Below are 15,408 nucleotides of genomic sequence, written 5' to 3'. Positions count from 1 at the left end.
ATAAACTATAAGACATTTGGTGATATGTGTATTTCTGACCTGGAAAAAGAGTTCAGGCAACCACATTTCAATCAGATCGCCTACACAGTGGCTTCATTATTCTACCAGGTACTCTCGTCCATTTGCATTTTCGATATCTAATGAAAATTACACTTTAAACAAAAGTTGCAACACCTTTTTGATTTTTAAGAGGAACATTGAAATCTTAGGTGGTGTTTGGTTGAGGACAGATAGGAGAGCAAATCATTAATTAAAAATCCAAAATATGTACTTTTTATTCTGATTTTACATAACATGTGTCATGTCCAGAAGTTAATCTAGAAAAATACATAAAAAAATGTCAGCAGACCATGCTCCTGTAACAAAATCTTCCAGTCCATTTGTTTTAATATATATTTTACAAATCGGTTTACATTATTAATGTAAAGAAATCTCCAACCAGTCTGTTTTTCTCGTCTCTTTAAAAGATTCATCAATCCACACATTGTTTTCTGTCGGTCACTCATTAATGCTGTAATTTGTAATACAACACACATGCCATGGATTTTTCTCGAACATACTTTGTACATATTAAATAACTTCAAGGGCTTATTTCGTAGTGCATTAAGCATTCAACTATACTAAGCCCATAAAGAGTTTTCCAGTACCATTTGCATTGCAAAAAATATGGTTTGCTAGCAAATGAAACAATTAAAACAAAAGTGCACAGAGTTAGTTTCCCCAAAAAATAAAACCCTGTTATCTGTGGAAGCCCCACAGATAACAGAAGGCTTAGCTATAGTTAGTCTGCCCATGATTAGAAATGTATGACAGGAAGATAAATTTAGTCTATACAACAACGTGACTATATACAAAAGCCAAAGGCCTCTGGCCCTCCTAGCATGTATTTACACCAACAAAAATGATTTACAATCACAGGATAATACCAAGAGTACAATACAATATTAGTTCATATTGTCAGTTTTTAATTCAGATAGGTGGCTGCAATTTGGTAAAGTACAGCTGATAGGTTGATATAAATTTAATTACTGACTGCATATGTAATAAAAAAGCAGCTTGACACAGAGCAACTCTCCTCTGAAGGAAACACTTGTGATTTCAGTATTTGAAAAATAATACTAGATTGTTGCTCATATGAAGCAACTAAAAATACCACGAAAAGAGGCTGTGCAATTTAGTGAGAACAGCAAACCTCAACTGAGCACTTGGATTACTGTAAACCAAACTGACCACTGTTAAGTACCAGCTGAAGTCTGTCACTGCATGCAGGAAAACAGCACAAACAATGCCAACAGGGCTGTACCTGTTTAAAAACAAAACTGATAATTCCACAAGAAATGCCCTCAAAAAGATCACCAAGATTGCAGCCTACAAAACAGCAAGAGTAACTTTGGAAGAAAAAAGCAATAGCGAATTGTTATTCACAGCATGAGGTTAATCATTAGTTGCATCTCTCTCACCAAGAAATCCAGTGTAATTACTAGAACCGAGCTCTGGTGCTCAAAATGCAGTCCAATGCAAATTATGAAATATTCACAAAAAGTAATTCAACAAGATCAGGTCGAATACCTTGAAAAGATAGCTACTATAACAAGGGCCAAACACCTCTCCCTCCTCTCAAAAAGTGCAACATCACTGATTTGCTGCTTGGTCCACAAATTAAATTAGCCGTGTACACAATTATTCGTCATCTCATTGACTGGCATAAACTCCACCATGCACATCTTTTCTATCGGAAATTTCAGCTTCCAAAAATTGTTTTAAATTCCAGTAGAATTAATTCCACAATCTGGTTCTGATAAACGGTGTGGATTGCAATGTTTCCAGTCTCTTGTTCAGGCTTTAACAAAGTTGGACCAAATACTATTGCCAGGCTTTGATAGTTCATCCGGTTCTTTTCGCCAGTTTCTACAACTCTAGAAAGAAGGAAAGAAGTAAAGATTTGAGTTTTTAGACTATTTAGTGCGAGTTAAAATATTTATCTTAAATGCCACCACATACATTGAATAGGTTTAATAGGATAGGAAAGACATTCAATAGGTTTAATAGGGTAGGAGTCAACCCTATCAACATATTTAGGTATTTAACAAACTAGATTTTCATTCTACGTCTGTCACTGCATAACATGGCACGAAACCATAAGAAAAGAAGTTACACTATAAACAGAATAACATTTTTTAACGGGAAGACACCTGGCAGCAACCTGCATCAAACATTTGAAAGATTATGCATATGGTAGCAAAAGAGCTCTTATCAAACTGGACAGGTAAGGATCTCCCCTTCCACACCCTGTACCTCTACAGTGTGTCAATGGTTAGGAACTGGGACTAAAATCCTTAAGATTTGTCCGACTTCAGTGTCTCAGGCAATCCAGGTTTGCTTCACTGTGGCATTCACTTTCTACCAGAACAGCGAGTGCCTCGGACACTAGTTACTGCTGAGTTACTAAAGCACTCATTTCAGGGTATAATGGATAAAGATCCAGTTGAAGAACATTCAAAAAAGTAATCCTAAACTCATATGAGAGAATGAGTCTAGGAACGTCCTTCATTTACTAAATTTACAAAGCACAAATGAAACTGCAACAGTATATGACTACATTTTACTCTGGGCAAAAATCACCACATATACATGAAGAAAGGAACTCATCTTACAATAATGCTGTAAAAAATAAAACGTAGGTAGCCGCGATAGCATCAGTTTAAGCAGGATGGAGATTAAGTACCATTGGGCAATAATTTTATAATCTAGTTTCTTAAATGGTGTACCTGAAAGAGGAATACAGGTTGCGCCCACAGTACATCACAAGCAATTTGGTAAGAATCTTCCATAACGCCTCCCCCAGCATATAAGTAGAGATTCAATCATTATGTCAATCACAATATCGAATACACTTTTAGGAAGGAAAATGCTACTTACCAGTATGCATCTGTTCTTGGCTGGTAGAGTTGCAGATTCGTACACTTTTGCAATAGATCGCCGCCTGGTGTTGGGCTCGGATGATTGCAGGTTGTCTTCTTGGAAGAAGTCTTTGTAGTTACGAGATAGGTGACTCCTCCCTTGGACAATACTGCGCATGGTCATCGACTCCATCCTCAGATTGTTTTTCGCCATGATGGGAAATGATGGAGTTAATAGAAGTAAAGAGAAAGGATGTCCATGCGTGTGCATCTAAATAAGATGAGAACTGGAATGGATACAAGTCCCGGGGAGGCCTGCGGAAGGGCATGTACGAATCTGCAGCTCTACATGCCAAGAACAGATGCATACTGGTAAGTAGCATTTTCCGTTCGAGGCATATGAGCTGCAGATCGTACACTTTTGCATCGATTGTGTAGCAGTGTCTCCCCTTGCGGTGGTCGCTTGTATCCGTTGCAGTATTTTGAAACAGTGTTCTAAGGACAGCTTGGCCCACTGCAGTTTGCTGTTTGGCCTGCACATCAACACAATAGTGTTTAGTGAAGGTGTGTAGTGTAGACCATGTTGCTGCCTTGCATATGTCCTCTAGTGGTATATTTCCTAAGAAAGCCATAGAGGCTCCTAGTTTGCGAGTGGAGTGTGCTCTAGGAGGAACTGTTAGTGTACGTTTAGCTTTTTGATAGCATATTTGTATACACTTTACAATCCACCTGGCGATTCCCCCCTTAGAGATGGGGTTGCCTTTGTGTGGGGGAGAGAAAGATACAAATAATTGTTTTGTCTTTCTTAATGATTTAGTCCCATCTGTGTAGTATAACAGGGCTCTTCTAACATCTAAGGTGTGTAAGGCCCTTTCTGCCACAGAGTGTGGGTTTTGGAAAAACACAGGCAGTTCTACCGATTGGTTAAGATGAAAAGGAGTAATAACCTTTGGCAGAAATTTTGGATTAGGACTAAGAACCACTTTATTAGGATGTATTTGAAAAAATGGTTCTTGTATTGTGAATGCTTGTATTTCACTAACTCTTCTGAGAGAGGTGATGGCAACAAGGAAAGCAGTTTTCCAAGTTAAGAATTGCAATTCACACTTGTGTAAAGGCTCGAATGGGGGTCCCATAAGTCTTGTAAGGACAATGTTTAGGTTCCATACCAGAGCAGGTGGTAACCTGGGTGGGATTATTAGTTTTAATCCTTCCATGAATACTTTTATTGCAGGTACTCTGAAGAGAGATAGATGTTGCCTATTCTGTAAATAGGCTGCAATAGCTGCCAAATGCAGGCGTATGGAAGAATAAGCCAAATTAGACCTTTGTAGATGTAAAAGGTAACAAATGATATTTTGGATGGAAGCATCCAGTGGATCAATGCGATTATTTTTACAATATATTGCAAATCTTTTCCACTTAGCGGCATAACACGTTCTGGTAGTGGGTCTTCTAGCTTCTTTAATTATGTTCATACAGTCTGGTGGCAGGTTTAAGTAACCAAACTCTAAGACTTCAGGAGCCAGATCGCCAAATTCAGTTGGCTTGGTTGTGGGTGTCTTATTTCTCCATGGTTCTGTTTTAACAGGGACGGTGTGAGCTTTAACTTTTGATGTGGAACCACTGAGAGATCTAGTAGTGTGGTGAACCACGGCTGGCATGCCCATGTGGGAGCTACTAGTATTAGTTTGAGAGACTGTTGTCGGAGCTTGCGCACTACTAGTGGAATGAGTGGGAGAGGCAGAAAAGCATACACAAATCTGCCTGACCAATCCATCCATATCGCATTCCCTTGCGACTGTGGAAACCTGGCGGCGAAGGTTGGGCATTTTGCGTTTTCATGGGTGGCAAACAGATCTATCTGTGGATGCCCCCACATTTGGAAGAATGGTTGAAGCACCTGTGGATGTATTTCCCATTTGTGAATCTGTTGTGACTGTCGGCTCAATAGATCTGCTATCTGATTGTGAATTCCTGGAAGGTGTTCTACTGTCAGATGTATGTTTTGAGGAATGACTCATCTCCAAATGTTCTGCGCGAGCTGGGACAGTTGTAGAGAGTGTCCCCCCCCTGTTTTTGTACATAGTACATGGCTGTCATATTGTCCGTCCGGATTAAGACAGCTTTGTTTTTACTTGCACTTGAAACGTTTTGAGTGCTAGGAAGATTGCTAGCAGCTCTAGATGGTTGATATGGAACATTTTTTGTTGGTTGTTCCATTGGCCTTGTGTGGTATATTGTAAGAGATGGGCTCCCCATCCTGTGAGGGATACGTCTGTTGTGAGCACTATCTGTGGAACAGGCTCTAGGAACGGCCATCCTCTTGTCAAGTTTTTGATGTTCCACCATTGCAGAGAGCGATATGTACGGTCGTCTACCAACACCAGGTCTGTGAGCTGACCTTGAGTCTGATTCCACTGTCGTGCTAGACATTCCTGTAACGGACGCATTTGCAGTCTTGCATGTGGGACTATGATGATGCAAGATGCCATCATGCCTATAAGTCTAATGAACACTCTGGCTTGAAGAGACTGCTGGTGTTGAAAAATGGAGACTAAGGTCTGAATGCTCTGTATCCTGGCTGGACTGGGATACGCTAGAGCTGTAGATAAGTTTATGGTAGCTCCTAGATATTGATGAACGTGCAAAGGCTCTAGGTGCTACTTGGTGTAGTTTATGGTAAACCCTAAGTCATGCAGTGTTTTAATTGTCTGCTTTGTGTGTTGGACACATTGACTGAATGGTTTTGCTTTTATGAGCCAATCGTCTAGGTAAGGGAAGACATGTATCTGTTGTCTTCTGAGATGTGCTGCTACTACTGCTAAGCACTTTGTGAACACTTGTGGTGCTGTTGTGACCCCGAATGGAAGGACTTTGAATTGATAGTGCTGTCCTTGTATGAAAAACCTTAAATACTTCCTGTGAGCAGGATGTATGGGAATGTGAAAGTAGGCGTCCTTTAGGTCTAGTGTTGAAAGAAAATTGCCTTGTTGTAGTAGTGGGAGTACTTGTTGTAAAGTGATCATGTGAAAATGATCTGATTGTATGTAATGGCTGAGGGGCCGGAGGTCGAGAATTGGCCGTAGTGTCCCGTCCTTCTTGAGGATTAGAAAGTACAGGGAGTACACTCATGTTCCCTGTTCTTCTAAAGGAACTAATTGAATAGCATCCTTTTGTAGAAGTGCTAGAACTTCCTGTTGAAGCAGAGTTATATGGTCTGTAGACATTGGACGCTGCCTGGGTGATATATTTCGGAGGGTTGCTTTGAGTTCTAGTCAAGTCAAGTCAAGATTTGTATAGCGCACTACTCACCCAGAGGGTCTCAAGGTGCTTGAGGGAGGGGGTGTACGTTACTTATCGAATACCCAAGTTTTAAGTTGTTTTCTGAAGGAGAGGTGGTTCTGTGTGAGGCGGAGGTGGGTGGGGAGAGAATTCCAGGTTTTGGCCGCTAAGTAGGAGAAGGATCTTCCCCCCATGGTGGATCTTTGGATGCGAGGAATCGCGGCGAGGGCTTGATTGGACGATCGTAGTTGGCGGGAGGGGGTGTAAAAGTTCAGGCGCGTGTTGAGGTATTCGGGTCCTAGGTCGTAAAGGGATTTGTGTGCGTGGGTGAGGAGACGGAACGTTATTCTCTTGTTGACGGGGAGCCAGTGGAGGTCTTTCAGGTGATCGGAAATGTGAGCCTGGCGGGGGATGTCTAGGATGAGTCTGGCTGAGGCGTTCTGGATGCGTTGGAGTTTTTTCTGTAGTTTGGCTGTGGTTCCGGCGTAAAGGGTGTTTCCGTAGTCCAATCGGCTAGTGACCAGTGCATGGGTGACCGTCTTTCTTGTTTCGGTGGGGATCCAGCGGAAGATTTTTTTGAGCATACGTAGGATGTTGAAGCATGATGATGAGACGGCGTTGACTTGTTTGGTCATCGAGAGGGAGGAGTCCAGGATGAAGCCCAGGTTACGTGCGTGGTCCGTTGGTTTGGGTGCGTTTCCCAGGGCAGGTGGCCACCATGAGTCAAGCGGAGGGGGATGATCCTAAGATGAGGACTTCCATTTTGTCCGAGTTTAGTTTTAAACGGCTGTTCTTCATCCACTCGGCCACTTTTTCATCCCATCGTGTAGGTTGGTTTTGGCGGAGTTTGGGTCTTTGGTGAGGGAGAGGATCAGCTGGGTGTCGTCTGCGTAGGAGATGATGTTGAGGTTGTGTTGGCGCGCGATGGATGCCAGGGGACTCATGTATACGTTGAAGAGGGTGGGACTGAGTGATGATCCTTGTGGAACGCCGCAGATGACTTCAGTGGCTTCCGATTTGAAAGGGGGGAGGCGGACTCTCTGGATTCTTCCGGCGAGGAACGAGATGATCCAGTTCAATGCTTTTCCTCGTATTCCGACGTTGCTGAGGCGTTGTATAAGGGTGCTATGACAGACTGTGTCAAAGGCTGCGGAGAGGTCAAGTAAGATGAGGGCAGCTGTTTCTCCGTTGTCCAGTAGAGTTCGAATGTCATCTGTTGCTGCGATGAGGGCGGTCTCGGTGCTGTGTTTGGCTCGGAAGCCGGACTGTGATGGGTTGAGGGAGCCGTTGGATTCGAGGAAGGCGGCGAGCTGACTGTTGACGGTTTTCTCAATGACTTTGGCAGGGAATGGGAGGAGCGAAATGGGGTGGTAGTTCTTAAGTTCAGTGGGGTATGCTGTGGGTTTCTTCAGGAGGGCGCGGAGTTCGGCATGTTTCCAGCTTTCCGGGAAGGTAGCGGAGTTGAGGGAGCAGTTGATGACATCTCGGAGATGGGGTGCGATAATGGAGACTGCTTTGTTGAAAATGTGGTGGGGACATGGGTCGGTTGGCGATCCTGAGTGGATGGAGTTCATCAAGCGGATGGTGTCTTCAGTGGTGATTGGGTTCCAGGCGCAAAGGTTGTTGGAGGGGGGTTTTGGTTCGGAGGCGGGTGGGGTGGACTGGTCGCCAAAGCTGTTATGTATGTTAGCGATTTTGTTGTGGAAGAACGAGGCTAGAGAGTCGCAGAGGTCTTGAGAGGGAGTGATGTCGTTGGTGCTGGCGGTGGGGTTGGTAAACTCTTTGACGATCTTAAATAGTTCCTTGCTGTTGTGGGCGTTGTTGTCGAGTCGATCCTTGAATGCTGATTTCTTGGTGGATCGGATTAGTTGGTGGTGTTTGCGGGTGGCGTTCTTGAAGGTGGCCAAGTTGTCGGTGGTTGGGTTTTTTCGCCAGGCTTTCTCGAGGGTGCGACAGATCTTCTTGGATTTCTTAAGGTCATCATTGAACCAGTGGTCTTTTTTGCTACCTTGCTTGATTTGATGGTTTTTCAAGGGTGCTAATTCGTCGGCGCTGTGGGTGATCCATTGTGTGAGGTTGATGGCTGCTTGGTTTGGGTCCAATGATTTGGCAGGAGGGTTTTGGTGAAGCGATGTGAAGAGCTGGTCGGTGGTAATTTTGTTCCAGTTTCTGCGGGGAATTGGTTGTGGGTGGTTGTGGGTCGTGGTCTTTTTGTAGTTGAAGTGAACGCAGCTGTGGTCCGTCCAATGGAGTCCTGTGGCGTGGTTGAAGGAGATGTGCTTGCTGGAGGAGAAGATTGGGTCGAGCGTGTGCCCGGCATAGTGGGTGGGGGTGTCTACAAGTTGTTTGAGTCAGAGATTGGCGAGGTTGTCCAGAAGGGTGGTGGTGTTGCTGTCGTTTTTTTTTTCCAGGTGGAAGTTGAGGTCTCCCAGTAGAATGTAGTCCTCGGAGGGGAGGGCGTGTGGGCTGATGAAGTCGGTGATGTCTTCGCTGAATTGTGTGCGGGGGTCCTGGTGGCCTGTAGATGAGGGTGCCTCTGAGTGTGGTCTTGGGGTCGGTGTGTATCTGGAAGTGAAGGTGTTCGGCGGCTGCGAGGTTATCGTCGGAACTGGTCGCGATGCGGATGGTGTTCTTATGGACGATGGCGATGCCTCCTCCTGTTGGGTTGATGTGGTCCTTTCGTATGATCTTGTAGCCGTCTGGGATGGCTATGGCGATGTCGGGCGCTGATGAGGCGTTCATCCAGGTTTCTGTAAGAAAGGCGACGTCCGGCGATGTGGTGTCTAGTAGGTTCCATAGTTCAGTTGCGTGTTTGTGACCCGAGCGGGTGTTGAGCAGGATACACTTCAGGTGGTTAGTTACGTAGATCTGTTTGGAGTTTGTGGGTTTGGTGTGGTTCCTGATGCAGTCGAACTTGCAGGAGTGGCAGGTGAAGGGTCCATGGGTATATCCTGGGGTGGCTAGATAGCAGTCTGGGAGACGTCCGGGGTTGAGTGCAGCGAGGGTTGCGGCGTCATACGTTATGTGGGTTGAGTGGATTTTGCGGGAGCCAAGGGGTTTGGCGCTGGGTGCGGTCCAGGCGTGGACGGGCGTAGACGGGCTTACCGTTGGCGCGCATAGAGCGCGTCCGCTGCGCGTGAACGCTGCGCGCAAATGCATTAGTCATAAGTGGATAGTGGAGGGGGCGGAGCGAGGAAGGAGCAGCTGGGAGGCGGGAGCGGGGTGGAGAGACGGGCTATGAGGCACAACAACAACAAAATGGCAGCAAAAACAAAAGCGAAACAGGGCGAGACTGGGGCACAGTCTGTGGTGTCTCCAAGATATGGGCAGAGGCCCAATCGGGCACAAATGACTTAAAAAGCAATGCGAGCAGTGTAATACAATGTAGCTCCACGATACCAGGCAGCTCCAAATGACAATGCAGGCAATGAGAGCAATGCAAAAACAATACAGCGCTACGATATCACAAACAATCACAAAAAAATCACAAATAATAATGCCAGCAATGCGAGCGATGCGCAAATCACCTATCAGCAGCAGTGATCGGAATTAGCGTATTAGCGCTACGATACCAAGAGCCAGGGAGCGACCGCTTCTGAGCGAGTCAGGAGGGTCACAGTTCTAGGCAGTAGCCATGTTGGATAATTTGTCTCACCCACCTGTCTGTTGTGATGGAATTCCAGACAGGTAGGAACTGTGATAATCTGCCCCCCACAGAAGTGGAATGCTGTAGGGGAGGCAGGGGGAAGTCACTGTTTGGGAGTGGAAGAGGAGCGGTTGTTATTGTTACCTCTACCTCTTCCCTTATTATTATTGCCTCTGTATCCTCCTCTAAAGTAGCCTTTGTTGGAGGAGGTCTGTGTGTGTGTTTTGAAAGATGGTCGTATCTGTGCTGGTTTGCTTAGAGCCTCCTATATAAAAGGAGCGGCAAATAGAACTTCTAGTCTGTGCGGATTGTAATGCACCCATAGACTTAGCTGTGTCCGTGTCTTTTTTCATCTTTTCCAGTGTAGTGTCTACTTCCGGCCCGAACAATTGGTTTTGATTGAAGGGCTGGTTCAAGATGGTAGTCTGAACCTCCGTCTTAAACCCTGAAATGCGTAACCACGCATGTCGTCTGAGTATAACACTAGTATTGACTGCTCTGGATGCTGTGTCAGCTACATCTAGTGCACATTTAATTGAGGCATTAGATATTAATTTGCCTTCTTGAATGAGCTCTGTTGCCTGATCTTTGTATTGATCTGGGAGGTGCTCTAGCAGTTTTTCTAATTGGTCGTAGTGAGCCCTGTCATAGCGTGAGGGCAGGGCTTGTGTATTTACTATGCGCCATATATTTGTAGCCTGCGCAGGTGGGGGCGTGTCACCAGAAGTCTGGGAATTAGCCCTTTTCCGTGCATTGGACACTACTAAAGAGTCTAGTGGCAGATGTCCCTTAATATAGACTGGATCAAATGGTGCTGGTCTATATTTCTTTTCTATTCTTGGATTTAACACTCTACAACGTACCGGGTCTTTAAATACTTCTGGAGCATGTTTACTGACTCCTTTGATCATGGGTAGTATTTGCGTAGACCTTTGCGACTGCTCCAATGTATCAAGTAAAAAATCCTCATCAATAGCATCAGAGTGCATTGAAACCCCCTGGTAAAGGGCAGCTCTATTTAAGAGATGATTAAACCCAATACCATCTTCTCGAGGGGAAGGTTTTGTTGGGTAGGATTGAGGATCAGGAATGTCAGGCACATTGTTTGGTGGGAAGTCATATAAATCATCCTCTCTAGGATATGTATCTGCATTGATATCCTCATCTACAGGGTATGCATTTGGCTCTGTTATGTCATTCCCTCCACCTAGATCATACTCCTCATCAGTGTGGTGTGATGATGCAGGAGATTGAACAGGAGAAACTGCAGGGGAAATGTAAGGAGGGATAGGAGAGGAAGAAGGTGAAGGAGAGGAAGGGTGCATTGGAGAAGTTGCACAATCTTTCTTTTTGGCAGGAACCACAGGTAGAAGTGGTGTGTCTGCTGGTCTCTTGCAAGGAATAGCTTCCACATGTCCAGTTTTTGGGTTGCTATAGACTCTCTTTTGTTTAGGATCTGGTCTAAACAGTTCTTCTTCCTCCGCAACCTTCTTCGGCGTCGACTTTTTCGGTGCCGATAGGGGTTGTTCTGTGTTTTTTGCTGTAGGAGGCGTTGCAGAGTGCTGACCGTTGCCTTTGGCTTGGGTAGTGTCTGTTGTGCAGGGGTAAGAGTACTTACGGGTTGACGAGATGGGATCGAGTCATCTGAGTCCTCTGCCTCTGATATGATCTGGAGATCAGGCGAGTCTTCCTCGGCGGCGAGTGGAGCCTCGTCTTCGGAGATGTCCTCGCCCTTGGAGAGGTCTTCTTCGACGATCTCCTCCTCAAAGATGGCCTCCAGTGCTGGGGCCGTTCTCCTCATCTCGTGTCGACGTGCCCTCCGAACCCGAATGGTCTTCTTCGATCGGAAGGATGCACAAGCTGCGCAGGTCGACTCGTCGTGATCCGGCGATAGACAGAGGTTGCAGACCTCGTGATGGTCGCTATGAGGGAATTTTGCTTGACATACCGGGCATCTCTTGAATGGAGTTCTGTCCATGAGGAGTAGGCCGTACGGCGCCGAAAGGCCCAACGGCCCGCGTCGACGCACCGGAATGTAGCTGGTGATGTCGAAAAGTCTATTCGATGTTGAAAATGTTTTATAAAGTCTTTACGCTTCGAAGTTGCTGAAAAAGTATTTTCTAGCCGGAGCGGAAAACTTTCACCCGAACCCAGTGGCAGAAAAAAACAATCTGAGGATGGAGTCGATGACCATGCGCAGTATTGTCCAAGGGAAGAGTCACCTATCTCGTGACTACAAAGACTTCTTCCAAGAAGACAACAACCTGCAATCATCCGAGCCCAACACCAGGTGGCGATCTATTGCAAAAGTGTACGATCTGCAGCTCATATGCCTCAAATATCAATTTATCAATTTGTGAATGAGCCTTCGGAAGTTTCAATGGTTTGAATGTACCAATAGCCTAGTAGCCACCAGGGTAATGAAATATACACAATAATCAAGCACACAGCCCAATATAATAAAGCTTCTTTCTTTGGAACCATGTTAAGGGTTTGTATATAATGCTAAGATCTAAGTTTTTCATTAACCACTTGGCTGCTAAGGGGTTTTCCCCTCCTGTGCTGGAGATTTATGTTTCCCATTATACATGACGAGTTGACCTTGTCATGAGCACAGATCCAGTGTGCCTCATGACGAGTTCACCTTGTCATTAGCATGCAAGTGGTTAATAGGGCTCGATTTAGAGACTATCACTAGTCCTTTACAACCAAGAACTATGGTCAGTAAAATTCTCTACTGTACTGGACTCTGAGCTAAACGGTATCGCCCAAAAAAGAAGCAGTACCTGCACCTCTAAAAGAAAAAGATAAAAACCCTCTTGAAGTTGGAAAGAGAAACCTGGTGCATATTTTAATATACAAAGTACTTTCATAATGAGGGCGCACATATAAGGAAAAATACTTCCTCCAATATGGGAGATGTAGCTTGACCTCGTTTTGGGAGCCAGTTATGCTTTTCATACTACAAGTCAGGGTCAACTTTTTGATATTAAAAATAGGCTTGAGAAGAATTTAGATATGGCTTGAAGATGGGCACTAGAAATTGAGCTGACATGTCGACCAAGCCTTGAAAACTTGGACTGAAAAATACCATTAGAGCATAGGGTGGCTCAATAAAAACCTGAAAGAGTTTCAATATAGGTAAGTACCCCTTGTGCCATGGTTAACCCCACTTTTTGCCTGACTCCGATGTATATTTGACTGAATGTGCACTGGGTTCCTGCTAGCCAGATTCCTAGTGCCTGTGTTTTTTTCAAAAGCTGTACCTTTGTTTCCACGATTGGCACTCCTCTGGCTCACATATAAGTCCCTTGTAAAAGGTACCAGTAGTACCAAGGGACTTGTGATGGAACTGGGTCGCTAACGACTGCAGCATGTATTGCGCAACCCTAAGAGACCCCTCACCAAACACAAGCATACTGCCCCTGCAGCCTGCGTGTTTTGGTGCATATAAAAGTGAAGAGTCGACCTGGCACACAGGGATGTCTGCCAGCAGGCCTTACAGCCCTAATGCAGGGTGCACTATACCTCATGTGAGGGCATAACTGAATGAGCAGATATGTTCCTATAGTGTAAGTCAATTCTTAGACATGATAAGTGCACAGTGAAGCCATACAGAGTCCGTGGGCTGGGCGATTGTCACTACGAGCTCACAGATCCATGATGGCTTCACCGCATCCCAAGATGTTTGGTACTAGGCATCTCAGATTAATGATCTCACACTGATGTCAGTGTTGGATTCATTAATAAATGCACTCAGAGGGCACCTCCGAAGCGCCCCCAGCAAACCTACCAACCCACTAGTGTGTGCCTGACTGATCTGTACCAGCCTGCCACCTCTAGACATTTTTCTCACCCCCTGAGGTGGGAGCCTTTTGCTCTCATTCGTCAGAAACAAAGCCTGCTCGCGATGAAGGTACTTCACACCTACCCCCCAAGCAGGAACAGCATTGAAAGGCGGTGAGCCTCAAAGGCTTCCCGTTATTTGCCATGCTGATCAGGGCCTCTCCAGGTACTGGAGATGCCAGGCCCCCTGACTAAGCCTCACTTCTGGCTGCAAGATCGGCAGGAAACTTAGTGAGCAGGAGGGCTGTGTCTTCCCAGCCGGGGCCACCCCTAAGGTTCCCCGAGCTGAAGTGACCCCCTCCTTTTAAAATCCTTCATATTATTTTAGAGGATTCTAGCCAATAGGGTTAGGGGTATGCCCCCTCCCCAGAGGGAGTGGACATACAAAGGATGTAGGCACCCTAAACGCAAATAGCCCATTGACTACTATCTTCTAACCCCTGTAACTCCCCAAAATTGAGTATTTAGGGGCACCCTTGAACCTTAATCCTCAGATTACCGACGACTTAAGTAGAAGAGGACAAAGAAAAGCCGTGCAGGAGAGAAGACTGAGGACATCAACTGCCTTGGCTCCAGCTCTACTGGCCTGTCTGCAGCCATCAAAGACCCTGCTAAAAAAGGGCGACTCGAACCACAGTCCAACAAATTCCAGAGCCCTGGGAGGACTACCTGCCTTCTAAAAAGATTCCTAATCTCCTGTGGACAGTGGACCTGTCCAGAAGAAAACCAACTTTTAAGACTAAGTGCTCTGCCTGCAGAACCGTGAAACAGACTCCCTAAACACCGGACACCCAAGGCCTGAGTTCCGGTGGCCCATCGGCCCAACAAAGCTTCCCCAGCAATTTAGAGCCAGAGTCCACTGTGGGTTGACCCCTGCCAGAATGCACATCGATGCCTGCAGCCTCTGCACAATAACTCCTTCTTCCCCCACCTGTGACCTGCGCCGGTAAGCTGATTTCCAATGCCACCTTGCACCCGGAGCCCCCTGGCCTTAGGGAGATCAACCAACGGTGTCCTGACGCCCCAGCACATAGCAACTTACCTGTGCAGCTGTAGATTTCTTCTGTCCTGCCTCCTGGCCTGAGCCTGCAGTATTTTTCCAACTTCGAGATTCTCCATTTGTTTGCATTGAGTGCCCAAAGCGGTTTGCACTCTGCACCCAGCCGCTTAGGGTGCAAGTTTGGTGCTGCCTTGTGGCCCCCGTGCTTACCTTAAACTCCCTCCCTCACCCCGAGACTGGGTTACCGCACTACTTACCTGTAAGTGGTACTACTTTGATTGCCCCCTTTCTCCATTGGATAACATTGGCACCAAATCCCGAATTTGACCACCAGACCCGGCCACCCCAGTGCTGCTAGAGGTGCAGTGAGGTCACTTTCCTGAACCTTGCCTGGTACAGATTTCCTCATCCAAAAGCTCAGTATCATTACTTATCGTTTACTTACCTGCATATTGCTGATTGTGTTTCCTCCCATAGGATAACATTGTATTGATTGAAACATACACTAAGTTTGCACTTTTTACATAGAAAAACAGTGATTTTGCAAAACATTTTACTACAACAAAGTATCTTTGGTTCTATAAAATAAATATACTAAAAGTAATATTTTTACAAACCATTGGTCTCGGATGTAGTCAGTGAGTGTGCGTAATCATTTCTGGTCTGTGTATACAACAAAAGCTTAGCTCTGCCCTCTGATAAGCCTAACTGCTTGTCCACACTACCACACA

The 15,408-nt window shown here is 45.6% G+C and overlaps 1 protein-coding gene across 8 annotated transcripts in view; it reads right to left on the bottom strand.

Annotated features, from left to right (window-relative positions):
- Positions 1-250: 250 nt before the first annotated feature.
- Positions 251-15,408, bottom strand: part of ARHGAP12 (Rho GTPase activating protein 12) — a 399,139-nt gene continuing 383,981 nt past the window's right edge. For all 8 annotated transcript variants that reach the window (XM_078663344.1, XM_078663346.1, XM_078663345.1 and 5 more), the window contains one exon: positions 251-1,916. In XM_078663344.1, the coding sequence (XP_078519470.1) occupies positions 1,742-1,916 (175 nt within the window). In that variant the 3' untranslated portion in view covers positions 251-1,741. The remainder of the gene's footprint in view (positions 1,917-15,408) is intronic.

This window comes from Lissotriton helveticus, chromosome 10 (genome assembly GCF_964261635.1).
Source record: "Lissotriton helveticus chromosome 10, aLisHel1.1, whole genome shotgun sequence".
Classification (NCBI taxonomy): Eukaryota; Metazoa; Chordata; class Amphibia; order Caudata; family Salamandridae; genus Lissotriton; species Lissotriton helveticus.
Note: the sequence above shows the minus strand (reverse complement) of the source record. Positions and strands in the feature narration are given on the sequence as shown.